Here is a 22,500-nt window from a genome sequence, read left to right as displayed (position 1 = left end):
CACGCCGAAGACAAGAGCCAATCAGAGGCCGGCGAGGAGCACACCTAATCCAGCCAATCACATGGCTGGAATTAATGAATGAGCCATTCCAGAGAGCCTGATTATAGACTCCTCCCCTTTCTTTAATTAACCCCGCCTCCTCCTCTGTAGGGGCTGGGGCTCAGCTTTATATTCAGGTTGATGTGTGTGTGTGTGTGTGTGTGTGTGTGTGTGTGTGTCTCAGGGTAGTGTTGCTTCAGGTTTCATCTCCTCAGGGAAGTGGGCGGGGCTTCAAGTCTCTTGCTGTGTGAAGCAGCCAATCACAATGTCTAACAAGTAGTTCGCCATTACCGCGGTAACTGTTGGGCTCCTCTGCTCTGAAGGGATTCAACATCCAAAATGCTACTGTTACCATGGAAACAGAGCCTGACTCCGCCCCTCTCACACCGCTCTCATTTCAGTTAAACTGAAGGAGCAGTGAGACAGGTCAGTCAGAGCAGTGAGACGGGCCGAGTCTGAGGTCTGCAGGCGGAGCAGACCGGCTTGTGGAGGCTGATGACATCACGGCGACCCTCCACCATGTTTCTGTTCTGATTGGTTTTTAGATTCTGTTCACTTGAGTCAGAAGCCCCGCCCCCTTGCCAGTCAGCAACCAGTGATGTTATCTGTCTGTCTGAAGTTCCACCAGTCAGCTCACAGCGTGTCGTCCTCTCTGCTGTGATTGGTCAGGGCAGTCGTCAGGGGCGGGAGCGGGCTTCCACACGTCCTGGAACACCTGGAACACCTGGAGAACCTGGAGAACCTGGAGAACCTGGAAGTTGATAGAATAGTTTTCCAGTCCTGAAAACAGCTGGGACGTTTTGGCGTTCTGCGGTGTCACATGTATGGAAGCCCGGGCAGGTCAAAAACATGGGAGCCTGCTGCGCTGATGACCATGGCACGCTGTTAGCATGTTGCTAACGTGTTGAGGCGTCACGTGTTGAGGCGTCACGTGTGGAGGCGTCACGTGTTGAGGCGTCACCTGTGGAGGCGTCACGTGTGGAGGCGTCACGTGTTGAGGCGTCACGTGTGGAGGCGTCACGTGTGGAGGCGTCACGTGTTGAGGCGTCACGTGTGGAGGCGTCACGTGTTGAGGCGTCACGTGTGGAGGCGTCACGTGTTGAGGCGTCACGTGTGGAGGCGTCACGTGTTGAGGCGTCACGTGTGGAGGCGTCACGTGTTGAGGCCACTTTGTTCATGTTGAATCATTCAGCTCGTCTCCTCCTGCGAGCGCGACTCAGGTGTGTTTTCTAGTCTCCAAGCAGCTCAGGTGTCATGTCCCCCTGCAGCGCCCCCTGGTGGAGACAGCAGAGTGTCTCCTGTCCCTCTGAGCTCCATGTGGCTCTGAACATGAGCTGACCTCAGAGCAGTGTTGCTGCGCTGCTGAAAGTGACTGAGCAGCAAACAGCAGCTCTGAGGTCAGTGCTGCAGGTCTCTCTGCTGTCTGAAGCTCATCATCAGACAGTGATGGTGGCCTCCATAGGGGGCGCCGGCGAGCGTCCGCTCTGCTTGTCCCACACACAGGGCAGGGACGCTGCTTCACCTCAGGGAGCTCAGATGCAGTCCTGCTGTCGCTGTAGATGATCTGCTCGGGAGCTTATTTATCTTTCTCTGAACAACAAACACTTCTGTAAGTCCTTGAAAGTCCTTGAAAGTCCTTGAAAGTCTTTGAAAGTCCTGGAAAGTCCTGGAAACAGTTTCCTGAAGGGAGGGAACGCTGCAGGAACCTGCGGCTGTACAGGCGGCCATGTTTGTTGTTTTGTTTTCTCCAAGTGGAGCTCGGGAACACGCCCTGCTGGGAAGTGGGAGGTTTAAACTGGGAATTCCTAGGACACCTCAAAGGCAGCGTAACACCCTGAGGTGCCCTGACCTGTCTGTCTCTATGTCTGTCTCTATGTCTGTCTGCCTGTCTGTCTGCCTGTCTCTCAGCACAGTTCTTATTCTGAGATTCTATATTTATAATTTTGTTATGTATTTTGATGAGGTTCAGTCTCAGGACCCGTCTGTCCTGTCAGGACCCGTCTGTCCTGTCAGGGCCCGTCTGTCCCGTCTGTCCCGTCTGTCCCCTCTGGGCCCGTCTGTCCCGTCGGGACCCGTCTGTCCCGTCTGTCCCGTCGGGGCCCGTCTGTCCCGTCTGTCCCGTCGGGACCCGTCTGTCCCGTCTGTCCCGTCGGTCCCGTCGGGGCCCGTCTGTCCCCTCGGGGCCCGTCTGTCCCGTCGGGGCCCGTCTGTCCCGTCTGTCCCGTCGGTCCCGTCGGGGCCCGTCTGTCCCCTCGGGGCCCGTCTGTCCCGTCGGGGCCCGTCTGTCCCCTCGGGGCCCGTCTGTCTCGTCGGGGCCCGTCTGTCCCCTCGGGGCCCGTCTGTCCCGTCGGGGCCCGTCTGTCCCCTCGGGGCCCGTCTGTCTCGTCGGGGCCCGTCTGTCCCGTCGGGGCCCGTCTGTCAGGCTGCAGGCTGTTTCCTGGTTGTCAGACGTGGCGTGACGTCAGAGAGACAGGAAGACGGCTGTCTTACGCTCTGACCGGTTGGATGACAGACAGATTGAAAAAAAAAAACAATATTATTTTAGAAATTATTTACTATGTTATATTTTTAAATGTGTACAAAAAAGTCGCCCGTACAAACAAAAGTTCATGTTGATGTTTTTATGTTTTACGTTTTAAATTTTTTTTTTTCTAAACAATTTTTAAATTTCCTCAAACTTATCAGAGTAGCTGGCTGCCGTATTTACATAACGGCTGGTTGCCATGGAGACTTGTCCGACGCATCTGATAACCATAAAACAGCCGTGTGATGTCACCGCTCGCCAGCTGGTGGGCGGGGTTTGTGACATCACAGCGGGGGTGATGGGTGTCCTGCCCGCCTGCAGGGGGCGCTCTGCTGTATATACTCTGTTTTTACTGAACTCCACCCGCACCAGCCAGACCAATCAGATTTGCCCTTTCAGCTGTCAGTCAGGTTTGGAAGGAACAGTTCCCCGGTTGCCACGGTAACAACCCCTTAACTTAAGGTGTCAGTCAGGTTGTGTTGCGTTTACGACCAAAAATGTTTTCTTATTTATATTCTATTTTTCTGTGCTGTACCTTTACCACCAATAAACTCTCACCTGATCTCACCTGCACCGCCCGGCCTGCTCCTTATTCAGCCACAACTAGAACCCTCTGGAACCACAACTAGAACCCTGTGGAACCACAACCAGAACCCTGTAGAACCACAACCAGAACCCTGTGGAACCACAACTAGAACCCTGTAGAACCACAACTAGAACCCTGTGGAACCACAACCAGAATCCTGTGGAACCACAACTTAAACCCTGTGGAACCACAACCAGAACCCTGTGGAACCACAACTTGAACCCTGTAGAACCACAACTAGAACCCTGTGGAACCACAACCAGAACCCATTAGAACCACAATCAGAACCCTGAGGACCAGAGCCAGAACCCTGTAGAACCACAACTAGAACCCTGTGGAACCACAACCAGAACCCTGTGGAACCACAACTAGAACCCTGTAGAACCACAACTAGAACCCTGTGGAACCACAACCAGAACCCTGTGGAACCACAGCTTGAACCCTGTGGAACCACAACCAGAACCCTGTGGAACCACAGCTTGAACCCTGTAGAACCACAACTAGAACCCATTAGAACCACAATCAGAACCCTGAGGACCAGAGCCAGAACCCTGTAGAACCACAACTAGAACCTTGTGGAACCACAACCAAAACCCATTAGAACCACAATCAGAACCCTGAGGACCAGAGCCAGAACCCTGTAGAACCACAACTAGAACCCTGTAGAACCACAACTAGAACCCTGTGGAACCACAACCAGAACCCTGTGGAACAACAACTAGAACCCTGTAGAACCACAACTAGAACCCTGTGGAACCACAACCAGAACCCTGTGGAACCACAGCTTGAACGCTGTGGAACCACAACCAGAACCCTGTGGAACCACAACCAGAACCCTGTGGAACCACAGCTTGAACGCTGTGGAACCACAACCAGAACCCTGAGGACCAGAGGCAGAACCGTCCTGAAGGGGGAGCAGGACAGTGAGGCTCTGTGTGTGTGTGTGTGTGTGTGTGTGTGTGCTCTGTGTGTGTGTGTGTGTGTGTGTGTGTGTGTGCGCTCTGTGTGTGTGTGTGTGTGTTGGCTGATAAATGATTCAATAAAGAGCAGTTTTGCTGCAGAGAGAAAAATGTAGACACAAGAGGGCTTCCCTCTCTCCGTCTGTCTCTCTCTCTCTCTCTCTCTCTCTCTCTGTCTCTCTTTCTCTCTCTCTCTGTCTGTCTCTCTGTCTGTCTGTCTGTCTCTCTCTCTGTCTGTCTCTCTGTCTGTCTGTCTGTCTCTCTCTCTGTCTGTCTCTCTGTCTGTCTGTCTGTCTCTCTCTCTGTCTGTCTCTCTGTCTGTCTCTCTCTCTCTGTCTGTCTGTCTGTCTCTCTCTGTCTCTCTCTCTGTCTCTCTGTCTGTCTCTCTATCTGTCTCTCTCTCTCTCTGTCTCTCTCTCTCTCTCTCTCTCTCTCTGTCTGTCTGTCTGTCTCTCTCTGTCTCTCTCTCTCTCTCTCTCTCTCTCTCTCTCTCTAAATCGATTTATAGAAACAAATTATTCAGATGCTGCAGTGCTCCTCTGCCTCCCGTATCCTAGCAACAGCAACATCCCAGAATCAGCAGCAGCTTCTCCTACAGCGAGCGGGCAGGGAGACAGGTGGACAGACAGACAGGTTCTCCCGTCAGGTTTGAGAGGAGGAGGAGGAGGAGGAGGAGCGCAGAGGGAGAGAATTTCTGCCTCAGCCTCAGTGCTGCTGCAGGAGGAGAAGAAGAAGGAGGAGGAGGAGGAGGAGGATCGTTACGGAGCCGCTGCTGAGGAGCAAAGAGGAGGAGGAGGAGGAGCGAAGACGAAGAGCGAGGAGGAGGAGAGAGTTCCAGAGACGACGAGAGGAGGAGGAGGAGAGAGAGAGAGGAGAGAGAGGAGGGAGAGAGAGGAGGAAGACGAGGAGAGGAAGAGCATGGAGTTAAAGGGAGCTCCACCAGAGAGCGAGGAGGCAGCAGGAGGCAAGGTGAGCCTCTTCTCTTCTACTGTGTTCTATTGTGTTCTGTTCTATTGTGTTCTATTGTGTTCTACTGTGTTCTGTTCTATTGTGTTCTGTTCTGTTCTGTTCTACTGTGTTCTATTGTGTTCTGTTCTATTGTGTTCTACTGTGTTCTATTCTGTTCTATTCTGTTCTATTGTGTTCTATTGTGTTCTATTCTGTTCTATTGTGTTCTGTTCCAGTAGCTGCAGGTGCTGATCAGTATTGATCGCTGCTGATTGTTATTGATCAGAGGCTCCTCCTCTCACATGAGGAGCCTCTGATCCGGATCAGTTGACTGGAAGTTGATTTATTGATCTGCATCAGTGATGTAAGAGCTGATGTACTGATTGATTGATTGATTGGCTGATTGATTAGGATCATGTTTATTGGTCATTGTTGTTATTGTCAGTTACTGATTAGCAGCTCGTCTGAGGAGGAAGATCAGGACTCTGATTACACACACACACACACACACACACACACACACACGTAGATGTGGGTAGAAACAAGTTAATAAAGTTTTTTCTCATGTTTTTCTGTTTTCTGTTTCTACATTTTATATATATTTATATTTATATTTGTATATTGTATATATTTATATTTGTATATTGTTTATATTTATATTTGTATGTTGTATATATTTATATTTGTATATTAAATATATCATGTAACAAGGACTTTTGTTCAACACACTTAAAAATAAAACAGGTAAATTTAATTAAATTAATTAATTAATTAATTAATTAATTAATTAACAGAAACAGAGAAACAGAAGCCCAAAAATAAAAATAAAAAATAAAACCCATCAAAATAAAAGCCTTCCTGCCTGTGGCTTAACAGGAGGAATGACAGAAGTAGCTGTGATAGTGATTATTGATTATTGATTAGTGTTAAGTGATCATGATAATTTTAGTAACAGGAGTATCACAGTTTCACACTCAGCCTGGCCTCGCTCTCTCTGCTGGCAGCCACTCGTCCTTATTTACACACACACACACACACACACACACACACACACACACACACACACACACACACACACAGGTCTGTAGTATATTTTATTAATAACATGCCTCTATTTCTGTGCGCGGCGACTAGGAACTGAATAACCATCATGTTTCAGCTGAATCACAAGGACACAAGGACACAGGAGAGGAGGCAAGGAGATAACGTCGAAAGGAGACAAGGAGGCAAGGAGACAAAGGGGAAAGGAGATGAGAGGACAAGTAGCAAAGGAGGAAAGGAGATGAGAAAATGAGGAGTCAAAGAGATGAGAAACAAGGAGGCAAGGAGGTGAGGAGACGGAGGAAAGGAGAGGTGGAGGCAAGGACACAAGGAGACTAGGAAATGAGGAGACGAGTAGGCAAAGAGAGGGTGAGACAAGGGGATGAGGTGAGGAGACAAGGAGATGGAGAGAGGAGGAGACCAGTTGACAAGGAGGCAAGGGGACAAGGAAGTGAGGAGACAAAAAGAGGAGGACACAAGAAGGTGAGGAGACATGGAGACAAGGAGGCAACAAGGTGAGGAGGCAAGGAGAGGGGGAGACGAGAGAGGAGATAAGGTGGTAAGGAAACAAGGAGACAAGGACACAAGGAGGCAAGAGACGTGGTGGTGAGGAGGCGAGAAGACAAGCAGACAAGGAAACAAGGACACAAGGAGGACAGGGGACAAGAAGGAAAGGAGACGAGGAGATGAGTAGACAAGGAGGAAAGGAGGCAAAGACGTCAGTCAGTTGTGTGTGTGTGTGTGTGTGTGTGTGTGTGGGTGTGTGTCTGGGTGTGTGTGTGTGGGTGTGTGTGTGTGTGTGTGTGTGTGTGTGGGTGTGTGTGTGTGTGTGTGTGTGTGTGTGTGGGTGTGTGTGTGTGTGTGTGTGTGTGTGTGTGTGTGTGTGTGGGTGTGTGTCTGGGTGTGTGTGTGTGTGTGTGTGTGTGTGTGTGTGGGTGTGTGTCTGGGTGTGTGTGTGTGTGTGTGTGTGTGTGTGTGTGGGTGTGTGTGTGGGTGTGTGTGTGGGTGTGTATGCGTGCACCCAGAGCTACAGTGTGACACAGACAAATCGTGATCCCCACTGCTGATACATCACACACACACACACACACACACACACACACACACTGTCACATATGCTTCCTCTGTGTGACCTCTGTGTGTTAATGAACTGAATCCACTGTCTGTCTTTGTGAATTCTCAGGTTAGACACACACACACACACACACACACACACACACACAGGCCCTAGAGAGTCTGAAATTGAACCCAGAGAGACTGCAGGGATGGACTGACACTGAACGCACTGTCTGTCTGTCTGCCTGTCTGTCTGTCTGTCTGCCTGTCTGTCTGTCTGTCTGTCTGTCTGTCTGCCCGTCTGTCTGTCTGTCTGTCTGTCTGTCTGTCTGCCTGTCTGTCTGTCTGCCTGTCTGTCTGTCTGTCTGCCTGTCTGTCTGTCTGTCTGTCTGTCTGTCTGCCCGTCTGTCTGGCCGTCTGTCTGTCAGGTGACCAACTGATTGAGCCCTGGTGTGGTGGCAGTGGGCGGGGCCTAGCCTGCTAAGCCACCGCCTGATTGGCCGGTGATGATTGCAACAGGCGGCCTCCTGCGGATCAACGCCCGGCGACAGGACTCGCTCCGCTCCAAAACACGCAACACACACACACACAAGAAGAAGGCCAAGAAGAAGAGGTGAACACACTCACACACACACACTCACACACACACACACACACACACACACACACACATACACACACATACCCACCTCCCTACACACAAACTTTAAAGGCACAATATGTAACTTAACATCTAACCCTAGCAGCACACTAGCAACCGCCCAGAACACCATAGCAACCTCCCAGAACACCATAGCAACCATCCAGAACACCATAGCAACTACCTAGCAACACATTAACAACCACCCAGGACACCACAGCAACCATCCTGTTCACCATAGCAACCATCTAGCAACACGCTAACCACCACCCAGCACAACACAGCAAACATCCAGAACATCATAGCAACCACCTTGCAACACACTGACAACCACCCAGAACACCATAGCAACTGCCTAGCAACACACTAATACCCAACCAGAACACCATAGCAACTGCCTAGCAACACACTAATACCCATCCAGAACACCATAGCAACTACCTAGCAACACATTAACAGCCACCCAGGACACCACAGCAACCATCCTGTTCACCATAGCAACCATACAAAACACCATAGCAACCACCTACTATCACACTAACAACCACCCAGAACATCATAGCAACCCCCTAGCAACCATCTACAACACCAAAACAACTGCCTAGCAGCACCCTAGCTGCCAGTCAGAACACTGATGGCGGTGAAGTGTGACCTAATCTGGTGTCAAAGGTAATCCTAATCTACCCTGCCTGAATGTTACAGGGATGTGGACTGTCAACATGTCCTTTCATGTTTTTTATCATGTTCTTCATTGTGATCAGTGGCTGTGGGAACATCCTGACTCTCTCAAGTCTTCTCTACCAGCTGATTCCTCCTGAGACAAACCAGCAGTATTTAGAGGATTTGTGGTTTAGATCAGTTCTCAGCCGGTCCCGCCTCAGGTTCCACTCCGAGTCACGTTCCTCACATCAGTGAAACGAGGAGCCCCTCAGTTTCAATGTGGAAAATAAAAAGTTTCATGCTTTCATGCATGGGTAACCCCCTGAGAACAAAGCAGATATTTAAAAATCACTGCTTTGGCCCACAGGGATGCACATTTTATTTGTCAGAAACTGCACTCGTTTAAATGACGACACATTCAACACTGGGTAAATTAATTTTTCTAAAAATTTTATTGATTCATATATCTACTCTACAGCATGTACACATTTTTAAAGATTTTTTATTTTTTATTGCAGGGTATTGCAGAGTATTTCTTACTCATATTTTTTCTATAGTTTTTTTAAATAGATATTTTTATTATTCCCATTTTACTGTTTTATAACTTTTGTACTGGAATTTTTTTGTTTTAAATTTTTTTATAAATATGTTTTTGTTGTTTTTTTCCTTGGATACATGAAGTATGACGTTCGGTGGGATGTGCGGTGGGACGTTCGATGGGACGTTCAGTGTGACGTTTGGTGGGACGTTCGATGGGACGTTCAGTATGACGTTCGATGGGACGTTCGGTGGGACGTTCAGTATGATGTTCGGTGGGACGTTCAGTAGGACGTTCAGTATGATGTTCGGTGGGACGTTCAGTAGGACGTTCAGTATGACGTTCGGTGGGACGTTCAGTAGGACGTTCAGTAGGACGTTCAGTATGATGTTCGGTGGGACGTTCAGCAGGACGTTCAGCGGGACATTCGATGGGACGTGCGGTGGGACGTTCGGTGGGACGTTCGGTGGGACACTCAGTAGGACGTTCAGTATGACGTTCAGTGGGACGTTTGGTGGGACGTTCAGTATGACGTTCGGTGGGACGTTCGGTGGGACGTTCGATGGGATGTGCGGTGGGACGTTCGATGGGACGTGCGGCGGGACGATCGATGGGACGTTCAGTATGACGTGCAGTATGACGTTCGGTGGGACGTTCGGTGGGACGTTCGGTGGGACGTTCAATGGGACGTTCAGTATGACGTGCGGTGGGACGTTCGGTGGGACGTTCGATGGGACGTGCGGCGGGACGTTCGATGGGACGTGCGGCGGGACGTTCGATGGGACGTGCGGCGGGACGTTCGATGGGATGTTCAGTATGACGTTCGATGGGACGTGCGGCAGGACGTTCGGTGGGACATTTGGTGGGACATTCGGTGGGACGTGCGGTGGGACGTTCGATGGGACGTCAGTATGATGTTCGGTGGGACGTTCAGTGGGACGTTCAGTATGACGTTCGGTGGGACGTTCGGTGGGACGTTCGGTGGGACGTTCGATGGGATGTGCGGTGGGACGTTCGATGGGACGTTCGGCGGGACGTTCAGAATGACGTGCGGTGGGACGTTCGATGGGACGTCAGTATGATGTGCGGTGGGACGTTCGATGGGACGTTCAGTATGACGTTCGGTGGGACGTTTGGTGGGGCGTTCGGTGGGACATTCGATGGGACGTGCGGTGCGACGTGCAGCGGGACGTTCAGTGGGACGTTCAGTATGACGTGCGGTGGGACGTTTGGTGGGACGTTCAGTATGACGTGCAGTGGGACGTTCAGTATGACGTTTGGTGGGACGTTCAATGGGACGTTCGGTATGACCTTCGGTTGGACGTTCGATGAGACGTTCAGTATGACGTTCGGTGGGACGTTTAGTGGGACGTTCAGTATGACGTGCAGTGTGACGTTCAGTATGACGTTTGGTGGGACGTTCAATGGGACGTTCGGTATGACCTTCGGTTGGACGTTCGATGAGACGTTCAGTATGACGTTCGGTGGGACGTTTAGTGGGACGTGCAGTGGGACGTGCAGTGGGACGTTCAGTATGACGTTTGGTGGGACGTGCGGTGGGACGTTCGGTGGGACGTTCAGTATGACGTTCGGTGGGACATTCGATGGGACGTGCGGTGGGACATTCGATGGGACATTCGGTGGGACGTTCAGTATGACGTGCGGTGGGACGTTCGATGGGACGTTCGGTGGGACGTTCAGTATGACGTTCAGTATGACGTGCGGTGGGACGTTCGATGGGACGTTCGGTGGGACATTCGATGGGACATTCGGTGGGACGTTCAGTATGACGTGCGGTGGGACATTCGATGGGACGTGCGGTGGGACGTTCGATGGGACGTTCGGTGGGACATTCGATGGGACGTGCGGTGGGACGTTCGATGGGACGTGCGGCGGGACATTCGGTGGGACATTCAATGGGACGTGCGGTGGGACATTCGATGGGACGTTCAGTATGACGTGCGGTGGGATGTTTGATGAGACGTGCGGCAGGTGCAGGCGCACCGTGGCTCCAACACTTTGGCACCGGCTGAGAACGTCTGGTTTACATAAACTGTTGTCAGTGTTTGGATTTTCTTCAGGAGGACAGGGCTCTCTATCTCCTCCAATCATAAGTGAGCTGTCTCCTGCTCTCTGTCGCCCCCTGCAGGAGGAGCGAGGTAGTGGTGGTGAAGGGGAAGCTGAAGCTGTGTTCTGTCTCTGGTCTCGTGGCGGCGCTCGGCATTCTGGTCCTGCTGGTGGGCGTGGTCATGGCCGCTCTGGGTTACTGGCCTCGGGAGGGCCTGTTCTTCTCTGCCCAGCCACAGGAGGGCGCCACGCCGCTCCCTCTGTCCGCTGCTATGGCGACTGCTGCCACCACCGCCACTGAGGCGAGCAGATTTATCTCAGCAAGCTTTTAACCATGCTTCTTATTGGTTGTTTTAATTTTTTATTGTTATTATTAATTGTTTTGTTTTTATTTATTTTATTGTTTAATGACACTATATAATTTCTTCCTTTGCTGTAGAGCTACACTCAAATGATTATTATTATTATTAATTATAGTAGTAGTAGTAGTTGTTGTTGTAATATTTGTAGTAGTAGTGGCATTTCTCCTGAATCAGACAGCCAGCAGAGGGCAGTGTGCTGATTTTTATAAGATGTTCTGACTCCTGCAGGGAGGAGAGACCACCGAGGAAGAGGAGGAGGAAGAAGAGGAGGAGGGAGGTGAAGGAAGAGGAATGACAGATTTTTTTAACGGGACAGAGAACATTAACGATACAACCTGGCAACTTCCAAGAGGATTCCTGCAGGAATTCCTGGACAGGTACACACACACACACACACACACACACATACACACATACACACTATACATACATATATATATATATATATATATATATATGTATATGACAGATATATCAGTTTACTGTGACTGCACTGTTCTGAGTGACTTATATTGACTATAGTGATGTAATACTTCATATTAAACCTGCAGGCTGAACTCAGTTGAGTCAGGAGAGACTGGTGTGTGATGGCTGCAGGTGTGTGTGTGTGTGTGTGTATGTGTGTGTGTGTGTGTGTGTGTGTGTGTGTGTGCGTGTGTGTGATGCTGCCTCACTGCAGGTGTGCATATTTACTGATAGTGGGCAGTGACGATGATGAACTTCTCTAATACAATATATCTCTGTCTCACTCTCTCCCTGTCTCTCTCTCTCAGGTATCTGTATTCTGATAGGCTGAAGGTCTTTGGTCCTCTCATCATGGGAATCGGCATCTTCCTCTTCATCTGTGCGAACGCCGTCCTGCATGAGAACCGCGACAGGAAGACGAAGGTCATCAACCTGCGGGACATTTACTCGACCGTCATCGACCTGCACAGCGTCCGCAAGCCGGCCGCCGCCCGCCGCCCATCAGCCAATCCGCTCAACGGCCTCGTGAACTACGTCCAATCCAAGAGCCTGGAGGCCAAACCCAAGGCGGCATCACTGTTGGCTAAGAAGGGAGGTGGAGGGGGAGGGGAGGAAGGAGGGGGGAGGAGGCTGTTGTCGAGGCAACTGTCACTAGGCAGCAGTGGGAGCAGAGGAGGAGGAGTCGAGGGAGGAGAGACAGATGCGGTGTTCAGCATCTTCCAGGAGCACGGAGACACTCTTCGTCCCCTCTCCTCATCCACCTCCTCCTCCTCCTCCTCCTCCTCCTCCCGCCTCCCTCTTCACATCCCCCACTCAGGCCCCGCCTCTGAATTCTACTTTTGGACCTCCAGGCAGAAGGAGTCGCTCAACTCCTTCACCTTACCGCTCACCAGAGGCCGATCATCACCCCGCCGCCCGCCGAGGAGGCACTCCGCCCAGGCGGGCACGGGGGGAGGTGAGGCGGAGCCGTCTGACGGAGGAGGAGAGAAGGAGGAGGAGAGGAAGGAGGAAGTGCATGTGTGTCCGCCGCCTCCCCTCCCCGCCTCCCCTCCCCCCTCCACCAGGCTCTGCACGGTTTCTCCCCAGCCTCCTGGATCGTTCCGCAGCTCGTCCAGCCTCCACACGGCGGGAGGCTCCCGAGCACTCCTCCTGCTCTCCTCCTCCTCCCTCACCCCCTCTCACCTGTCCCTGTCCTCCCTCTCCCACCTCCTCTCCTCCTCCTCCCCCACACCACCCGTCCACACGCCGGCCGAGCGCGCCAGGAGGCGGAGCTGCCCGTCGGGCTACAGCAAGCTGGCTCATAGCGAGGGCGAGTCGTTCGAGTCATCAGAGGCGATGACCGAGACGACGACTTCCTGTCATGTGACAGCCGAGGTCTGGGGTCAGACGTCGGGAGGGGGAGGGGAGGGCAGGGAGGACATGACATCACAGCGGAAGTATTCCAACAAGGAGAAGCTGAGGATGATATCGCAGACAGACGGCGGTCCGCCGCAGGAGAGGGAGGATGAGGAGGACAGGAAGTGAAAAAACTCAGCACTTTGTTAAGTCAAATGATTCGATTACTGAGAGACGGCGTTCACGTTGCCCGCCCCTCAGCGCCGCAGACTGTGCGATCTCCCGCTCGCTGTCACAAATCACTTCAACTTCTAGTAACCATGACAACAGACCATGCAGATGAGAAAGTAAAACCCAACATGCAGCGTGTTTTCATTTTATTTTATTTGATAATGCAGATATGACAACACAATAAAGACTGACGAGCACAAACCTCAAAACAAAACAAACAGACAGTCAACAACAACAACAACAACAACAACAACAACAACAAGATGTTCTGGTGGCACTCATCCAGCTCTGTCTACGGTTCTCATCTGGAGCTCCTCCAGTGAACCAGTAATGTTCCGCTGTGGAACCAGTGGATGTTTCTGAATGTAAAGAACCCCAACAGGATGAAAATATTCCACGTGGTGCAGACTAACCCTGCAAACACCTCCTCTGTCAGGCACAACCAAAACATCTCACCTCACCCCATCCCATCCCGCCTCGCCTCGCCTCGTCCCATCCCGTCCCACCTCGTCCCATCCCGTCCCACCTCGTCCCATCCCGTCCCACCTCGTCCCGTCCCGTCTCACCCCGCCTCGTCCCACCTCGTCCCATCCCGTCTCACCCCGCCTCGTCCCGCCTCGTCCCGCCTCGTCCCGTCCCAGGATGTTTATAAATTTACTGTATACTTAAAATTAAATTACAAGAAAATTACTGTACATTTACCATGAAATTGCTCCCAAAATTTCAAACCAAAAGTACACCACAGTCACCCAAAAATTCCCCCCAAAATGTTAACTTTAAAAAGTAATGAATGACTGAAGTGGTTTGGAGCAGCAGACTAACACACTGCATGTTGGGCTTTAGTTCCATCCAGGTTATCAGCTACAACCACACTAAGAAAATCAACTGCACTTATTTAAAAAAGAGCAATACCTGCTGCAGTTCATATGCAGTTGATTTGAAAGTAACCTGTGACCGTATTATCACCACCCTCTTGGATTTGGGCGTTGCAGCGAGTTAGACGTGTAAAGTTGTAGCAACAAGATGTCTTCCACTTCCTCTGACACGACATGAAGACGACGTGAGCCTTCAACTGGCAGCACAACCTTAAACCTCCGTCCCAGTTCCTCTGCATGTCCAGAGGTTCCTCTCCAGAACGTTCCTCTGCTCTCCTCCCAGAGCGAGCAGTGGGGTTTCAGAGCTGCCACATCACTCCTCCTCCCTTTCCTCCAGCCGCTGGTTTCCATTCATTCCACTACGATATTAACATGAACTTTCAGAGCCTTCACACTTTCTTCACTCCAGTTTTCCATCAGCGGGATAAAGTCCTCCACATGAGTTTTCCTAAAAGCAGCAGCACTGTTGGCTTTTCAGGACTTTTTCACACTGAAATGCTCCCTCCTCCTCCTCCTCGTCCTCCTCCTCCTCCGCCAGGGAAAATAGTCCCTGGGGAAACGTTTTGCTTTCCACAGCCAATCATCAGCTGTGTGGTTTCTGAATGTTGAGGACTTTGTTCTCCGCACAAGCAGAACATTATAAGGAGCATACTTAATGAATTTGTTTAGGTTTGTTTAGGTGGAAAAACCTTCAGAAGCCCTGGGTTGGAGCTTTAGACCAGGTGACGGCCCTTGTAAAGAAATGTTTTCCATCAGGGTCCATGGAGGTCCGGCAGTCTGCAGGTTTCCATGACGACCACGCAGCAGCAGCCGTGGAGAGTTTGACTGAAACCTGCAGAGCGTTGGGCGGGTTATCCTCTGCAGGCTCTGCTGACGCTCTGAAGTAGCACAACATTTTCCAAACGGCCGTGTGGAGTTTCATGACAACCACTGTAGGAACCCAGCTCACTTCTCTGGATAGCCCCCCAACTGACATGTCGATCTTATGGATCTAACCAGAGCTCTGTGCAAGACATGCCCATCAGTGCTGTGATTGGTCATAAAAGGCCTGACATAATCAGAACCGTGACCTCAAATCTGTGAGCGGGTCTTGCCCAGAACTCTGGTGGGTTTTATAATAACACAGCAGGGGTCCAGCAATAATGTCAACTAGGCCTCCATCAGTACGTTAACATGCACACTATTTTTCACTTTTATTCCCAATATGACAGTATTCTGTATTGGTCCAGGTCGTGTAAACGGCCAGTTCCATTTGGATATTCCTAATTAGGCATTTTTTCCAAATGCAGGTTTCTGAATATTAGTGGCATATTTGCCTTCATTAGCCATGTAAACAGCTTGGTAGGAAAATTGTCTTTTTCAAAAAAAAACTAAAAATCTTTTGTGCATGTAATCAGTCAGTAAACACATCCAACAGAATGCCAATGTGTTGTTGAAATGTAACGCATGTCCTTTGATACTGAAAGTTTACTGAACTCCTGTTGATATTTAACTGATAGATCAGCTGACATTCTGCTGAACATCTGTAGGGGGCGCCCCAGAGAAAGTGTGACCAAAACCTAAAATGCTGGCCCATCCTGCTCCGTCCTGTTTCCACTGAGGGAAGATGACAAACATTCAGTTTGAGCGGGACCATGTCGATCCTGGTCTCAGTCCAGGTGTGGCTGAAGGCTGACTCTGCTGTGGTCTGATCAGAGAGTCACAAACGAGTCAGGAGGTTGCTCAGCTGTTAGTCCAGAATCCTTTAGTTCATATCAGATCTGGTCTGGTTCTTCCTGCCTGAACCCTCTAGATCTGGATGAGAGATGAAACACTGAATTCCAGTTGGGATCGTCTTCGTTGGGTAGTCATGCCACTGTAGCTCACTGAACAAAACAAACTGTTGTATTTGTTAGAGTACATAGCACAGCAGGGAGCCCGAGGCCACCAATCACAGCAGGGAAAGACAGGGAGTGTCTCACACAGGGGTTGAGTTATCAAGGATTTTGGGAGCTTTTTCATGCATAAACAATATTCAAAACTTCTCCTCCGTGATTCGCCAAGGAGCCGCAGCTCAGGTTTGTGCTGGTGAAATCAAAGAAGAGCCGCACTAAATGCTGAAAATAGGACGCATAAACATAGAAGGAAGGAACGGAAATTCTTTGGATCCGTTAATGTTGATTCATTATGGTTGGCGACTTGCAGAGGAAACTGCACCTGTCACCGAGCCTTGGAGCGTCTTAACTCCATTGTGGCAGACATTCAGCCGGCTCACTGTGAGGGACTGAGGCTGGTCACACTGAGATCACATCTCAGTGGTGTGTGAGGACAAATTTAGCCACAAACTGTATATTGCAGCAGCGTCATTACTTTCCAACATGAAACACCGCGGGGACAGATTTGGGGTCCGTGTATAAAAGGTTTCCCAGTTTCCCATGGGCGTGAAATTGCATCTTGCTTGATAAATCAACCCCTGAGAGGTCAAAGAGCAGCAGCTACAGGACAACCTGAAGACATGAAGCAGCTTGTTAGCACCACAATAGTACATTCAAACACATTACGTTCTGTGGTGTGACACAACAACAGCATGTTGAAAACCTTTTGCCTTTGATGAATGCAAACTGCCTTTTTCCATTTCATTTGAACTTGAAATGTAACAAGCAATACAGTGTGTGACGTTAACGAGCCCGCAGTGCTGTATATATCATGCTAACCCTGTGGTGAGGCACAAAACATTTCAGTCATCATGTCTGACAGAGTCGTGGACTGTGAACGCCACAGAGTTCATTGTTTCTGAGGCACTGAGGCTTCAGTTTGATTCACAGCACAAACAGGAAAACAGCTTAGGCAGCTGGGTGTTACTGGGTGTTACTGGGTGTCAGGGTGTTTGGGTGTCAGGGTGCTGGGTGTTACTGGGTGTCAGGGTGTTTGGGTGTCAGGGGGTGTCTGGGTGTCAGGGTGTTTGGGTGTCAGGGTGTTTGGGTGTCAGGGTGCTGGGTATCAGGGGGTGTCAGGGTGTCTGGGTGTCTGCTGGTCAGGGTGTCAGGGGCTGGATATCTTGGTGTCACTGTGCTCAGAGTGAGGATGTTGTTGGGTGACAGGGTGCTTGGGTGTCAGGGTGCTGGGTATCAGGGGGTGTCTGGGTGTCAGGGTGTCTGGGTGTCTGGGTGTCTGCTGGTCAGGGTGTCAGGGGCTGGATATCTTGGTGTCACTGTTCTCAGTGTGAGGATGTTGTTGGGTGACAGGGTGCTTGGTGTTATCAGGTGTCTGGGTATTGGGTGTCAGGGTGCTGGGTATTATCAGGGTGTCAGGGTGCTGGGTATCATCAGGGTGTCAGGGTGCTGGGTGTTTTCGGGTGTCTGGGTGCTGGGTCTGTGGGTGTTATCGGGTGTTAGGGTAATGGGTGTCTGGGTGTCAGGGTGGTGGGTGTTATCGGGTGTCAGGGTCCTGGGTGTTATCGGGTGTCAGAGTGCTGGGGCGGGGCAGGGGTTCTGACACTGGCAGCTGTTTCTACTGGACTATCTGTTAGGAACTCTGGAATTACACCGACTGGGATTATTTTGGAATAACTTGGACCTGGAATCTCAGAACCTGGAACTGCTGAATTTCACTGGCATGGATTATAAATCTACAGAATAAAATTTGCATGGATTATTAGGATTATTTGGATTATTGGCACATCTTCAGTTCAGAGGATGGAGTGTTGGGATTATGGAGCCACAGAAATTCAGGAGTTTGGATCAAGAGATGGACTGGATTAATGCTGGAACATGCATGAGGCACTGAAGCTCACAGAGTTTCTACAGACTGTATTTTATTGTAAGCCTGGTAGCTAATTAGCTAGTTAGCTAATTAGTTAAATTAGATATATAGACTTCTGAAGCAAAAAAGAAAGACAGAAAAAATGTGGCAGAGATTCAGAACTCCTGTAATATAAATATTATCACAAAGGGCATGGTATCTGGTTTCTGTCTCATTCTCACCGTCTGAGTTACCAGATTAATAAATCTTTATACAAAATGAATCTGGACTTGAAAATTCTTCCATCTCAGACCCGTTTCACTCAGTTTTCTCTCTTTATAAACACAAATATTTATCTGTCCACTTTGGGTTAGGGTTAGTTTGAAAGCCCTGGGGTACAGCGATCATGGACATGGGAAAACAAAACACATGAAATTCAGTTAAAGGGCTTCACATTATTGATGAGGCAGAATTCAACAAATACACCATGAGCACTATGACATCACAGGAAACACATTCCAAGAGACTCAAGGATGTGGGGACCTTGGGTGGGAATTGAACCCAGGACTTTCTCACTGTGAGGCGACAGTGCTAACCACTGCACCACCGTGCCGCCCACTCAATGAAGTTAAATAATAAAAATAAATAAATAAATAAAAGTATTAATATTCCAGACATTTGGAATACAGTCATTCTACAGTGAGAAGCATTAACAAATTCAAAATTCTGACTTTTTCCAATTTTGATTTTTTTTCTCGGAATCATGAGATTATTGTAAGGGGCTGTGTGTGTGTGTGTGTGTGTGTGTTGTCATGGGTCTCTAATATCATGAAATATTCTGAATATTAATATGTAAAGATAACATTATGAGGCTTCTGAATCTGAACATTCACATTTAATTTACACACTGTGCATCATCATTTCTGTGTGTGTGTGTGTGTGTGTGTGTGTGTGTGTGTGTAGGCATGCATGTTGTGTATGCAGCTGCTGTTCCTATCCCAGCCAGAAGGGCGGCGCTGCAGTAGACCCAGATCACCGTGCTCTCCTCTGGGAGGAAACACTCTGACAGCTGGTAGAGCGAGCTAGAGAAGACTGCCTGGAGGGAGAGAGGAGAGAGGGAGGGAGAGAGAGAGAGAGAGAAAGGGAGAGGGAGGGAGAGAGAGAGAGAGAGGGAGAGGGAGGGAGAGATACGGAGGGAGAGAGAGAGAGAGAGGGAGGGAGGGAGAGAGAGAAAGGGAGAGGGAGGGAGAGAGGGAGGGAGAGAGAGGGAGAGAGAGAAAGGGAGAGGGAGGGAGAGAGAGAGGGAGGGAGAGAGAGAGAGAAAGGGAGAGGGAGGGAGAGAGGGAGGGAGAGAGAGGGGAGGTTTATAAGTTGGAAGATCGAGGAGAAAATGTTAAAGGCTGATGGAAACACTCAGTTCACGTGATGCTGACCAAGTGTGTGTGTGTGTGTGTGTGTGTGTGTGTGTGTGTGCGCATGCTGTTCTGAGACCAGCTGTGGTCATGTGACCTCTGACCTGCAGCATGGACACAGCTGCCCTGTGTCTCTGTGATCAGCAGGTGTTGATCTGATAGAAGTAATTACACTTTGTCCTTTTCAGTGTTTGACACAGTTGCCATAGTTACCAGCTACATGAAGGTTTGTTGCCATAGATACCAGACATGTTGCCTTTAGGTACCAGGCAGGATGAATGAAGGTGTGTTGCCATAGTTACCAGCAGGAAGCTGGGGTCGTTCCTGTTCCTCCAGTTGAAGGATGGCACGCTGACCTCTGGGTGACCTTTCCCTTCTCGGTTGCCATGGACAACCAGGCAGCTTCGGTGGGTGTGGCCACTAAGCAGGAGGCGTGGCTTGAACCACCATAGCAGCTGGTGAGTGGACAGGATATCATGACATCATCACAGCATCATCAGAGATACAAGAACAGGCCAGTGAGCTTGTTTCCATGGAAACCAAAACCATGCGGATGGTGTCTAGAGTGTGTGTGTGTGTGTGTGTGTGTGTGTGTGTGTGTGTGTGTGTGTGTGTGTGTTACCTTTTGTGAAGCGTCCTGTGACAGCGTGTCGTAGCGCTCTCTGAACACCAGGTGGCGGTGATGAGACGAGTTCTGACCAACACACACTGAGTCACTGTGTCTGTACAGAGGGAAATGCTGCGCACACACACACACACACACACACACACACGCACACACACACACGCACACACACACAGTGTGTGAAGGGTACAGTATGTAAAACTGCACTGAGGTGAGGACTGTTTGGACTCAACAGCGCTCCCTGGTGGTTGGAGTCCATGTTTTGGTCAGTTGAGTCTAAAGGGTCCTCATTTCAGTCCACTCTCAGTTAGGTGTTGCACAGCTGTTTGCCAGCTGACTGTTACCTGCAGTATGATTGGTGCAGAGGGTGGTACTGGGGTCATGTGACGACAGAAGCTCCGCCTCCTTCTGGTCTGGTGCAGAGAAACAGGAAAAACATTTTTCTAATAAACTCATTTAAATGTAACTCATCACTATGATGCATTATATACACATTACAGATGACATGATGATGATGTAAGGTGCCGTATCACTGTGTGTGTGTGTGTGTGTGTGTGTGTGTGTGTGTGTGTGTGTGTGTGTGTGTGTGTGTGTGTACCTGTGTGCTGCAGTTCAGCAGCAGACTGATGCTGTTCAGGTTGGCTTGTTGTTCTGAGCAGGCCGAGCAGTCTCCATCCAGCGCCATGCTGGTGACCAGGACGAAGCTACACACACACACACACACACACACACACACACACACACACACACACACACACACACACACACACACACACACAAAGAGCTGTGAAAAACCAGATGTAAACCTGGGCTTGTCTGTATCAAACTGTTGTGGAATACTGGAAAGCGTTGTAAACTGCTGTGACAATCTGAACAACCAGGTGAACCAGGACCCAAGGGACCTGGTGGGACCTGGTGGGACCTGGTGGGACATGGGGGGACCTGGTGGGACCTGGTGGGACATGGGGGACCTGGTGGGACATGGGGGGACCTGGTGGGACCTGGGGGGACCTGGTGGGACATGGGGGGACCCGGTGGGACATGGGGGGACCCGGTGGGACTTGAGGGACCTGGCGGGACATGGGGGGACCTGGTGGGACATGGGGGGACCTGGTGGGACCTGGTGGGACATGGGGGGACCTGGGGGGACCTGGTGGGACATGGGGGGACCTGGTGGGACATGGGGGGACTTGAGGGACCTGGTGGGACATGGGGGACCTGGTGGGATATGGGGGGACCTGGTGGGACATGGGGGGACCTGGTGGGACATGGGGGGACCTGGCGGGACATGGGGGGACCTGGTGGGACATGAGGGACCTGGCGGGACAGGGGGGACCTGGTGGGACATGGGGGGACCTGGTGGGACTTGAGGGACCTGGCGGGACATGGGGGGACATGGGGGGACCTGGTGGGACCTGGTGGGACATGGGGGGACCTGGCGGGACATGGGGGGACCTGGTGGGACATGGGGGGACCTGGCGGGACATGGGGGGACCTGGTGGGACATGAGGGACCTGGCGGGACAGGGGGGACCTGGTGGGACATGGGGGGACCTGGTGGGACTTGAGGGACCTGGCGGGACATGGGGGGACATGGGGGGACCTGGTGGGACCTGGTGGGACATGGGGGGACCTGGCGGGACATGGGGGGACCTGGTGGGACATGGGGGGACCTGGGGGGACTTGAATGACCTGTCTCTGAGATGTTTCTCACATTCAAGTCCAACGCCCACAGTTATCGTTGGTCCTACTGTTTATATGTCAGCCTGCAAACAGGAGATGAAGCGAGCACACACACACTTCACACACACTGGATAATGATAACAACACACACCAGGCTGAGCTCGTCCTGAGGCAGAGCAACAGTCCAGCATCACTCACACTCATGGACCAAAGTATTAATGATAATAATAATAATAATACATTTTATTTATAAACTCCTTTCAAAAACACTCAAGGTCACTTTACAAAAGATGAAACAAGCAGTAAAAACAGGTAACAAACGATATAAAATACAATGGAAACAGTGCAGTTACAGAGAGTATGCCGTTTTGAACAGGTGAGTTTTGAGTCTGGGTTTGAACAGAGGAAGAGAGTCGGTGTTCCGGACGTCCGGAGGGAGGGCACAGAGAGGTGGATGGAGGAGGAGGAGCTGAGGGAGCGGGAGGATGAGGCAATGTGGAGGAGGTCCGGCAGAGAGGGAGGGGCGAGGTTCTGGACGGCCTTGAAGGTAAACAGAAGGATTTTGTCGTCTATTCTGAATTTAACTGGGAGCCAGTGGAGCTGCTGCAGGACGGGGGTGATGTGGTGAGATGAAGGGGTTTCGGTGATGACAGGCAGCTGAGTTCTGGACCTTTTGAAGCCTAAGGAGGGATTTGTGAGGCCAGACATTGCCCCCCCCCCCCCAATATTTTTCCA

The 22,500-nt window shown here is 50.6% G+C and overlaps 3 protein-coding genes across 5 annotated transcripts in view; 2 read left to right on the top strand and 1 right to left on the bottom strand.

The window, feature by feature from the left end:
- The window catches only part of l3mbtl4 (L3MBTL histone methyl-lysine binding protein 4), a 35,496-nt gene extending 23,462 nt beyond the window's left edge, over positions 1 to 12,034 (top strand). For 2 of the 3 annotated variants that reach the window (XM_030078818.1, XM_030078817.1), the window contains exon 19: positions 1 to 3,932. This exon is cut by the window's left edge and continues 111 nt beyond it. In XM_030078818.1, coding sequence (XP_029934678.1) covers positions 1 to 48 — 48 coding nt within the window. In that variant the 3' untranslated portion in view covers positions 49 to 3,932. Of the gene's footprint in view, positions 3,933 to 12,017 lie in introns of those variants that run through there. The other variant, XR_003930135.1, reaches the window with a different exon arrangement.
- On the top strand, positions 5,007 to 13,989 carry tmem200ca (transmembrane protein 200C, genome duplicate a). Its single transcript, XM_030078820.1, has 5 exons — positions 5,007 to 5,077; positions 7,582 to 7,766; positions 11,141 to 11,360; positions 11,649 to 11,797; positions 12,194 to 13,989. Exons 2-5 carry the CDS (start codon positions 7,660 to 7,662, stop codon positions 13,407 to 13,409), a joined length of 1,692 nt encoding a protein of 563 aa, XP_029934680.1. The 5' UTR covers positions 5,007 to 5,077; positions 7,582 to 7,659; the 3' UTR covers positions 13,410 to 13,989.
- A 4,628-nt stretch (positions 13,990 to 18,617) lies between these two features.
- The window catches only part of LOC115378550 (metallophosphoesterase 1-like), a 7,430-nt gene continuing 3,547 nt past the window's right edge, over positions 18,618 to 22,500 (bottom strand). Inside the window, exons 7-11 of the mRNA XM_030078825.1 lie at positions 20,682 to 20,787; positions 20,428 to 20,496; positions 20,081 to 20,197; positions 19,761 to 19,913; positions 18,618 to 19,142 (exon numbers count right to left, since the gene is read on the bottom strand). Of these exons, the coding sequence (XP_029934685.1) occupies positions 18,942 to 19,142; positions 19,761 to 19,913; positions 20,081 to 20,197; positions 20,428 to 20,496; positions 20,682 to 20,787 (646 nt within the window). The 3' untranslated portion in view covers positions 18,618 to 18,941. The remainder of the gene's footprint in view (positions 19,143 to 19,760; positions 19,914 to 20,080; positions 20,198 to 20,427; positions 20,497 to 20,681; positions 20,788 to 22,500) is intronic.

This window comes from Myripristis murdjan, chromosome 20 (assembly GCF_902150065.1).
Source record: "Myripristis murdjan chromosome 20, fMyrMur1.1, whole genome shotgun sequence".
NCBI lineage: Eukaryota > Metazoa > Chordata > Actinopteri > Holocentriformes > Holocentridae > Myripristis > Myripristis murdjan.
This window is presented reverse-complemented; position numbering and strand designations above follow the sequence as displayed.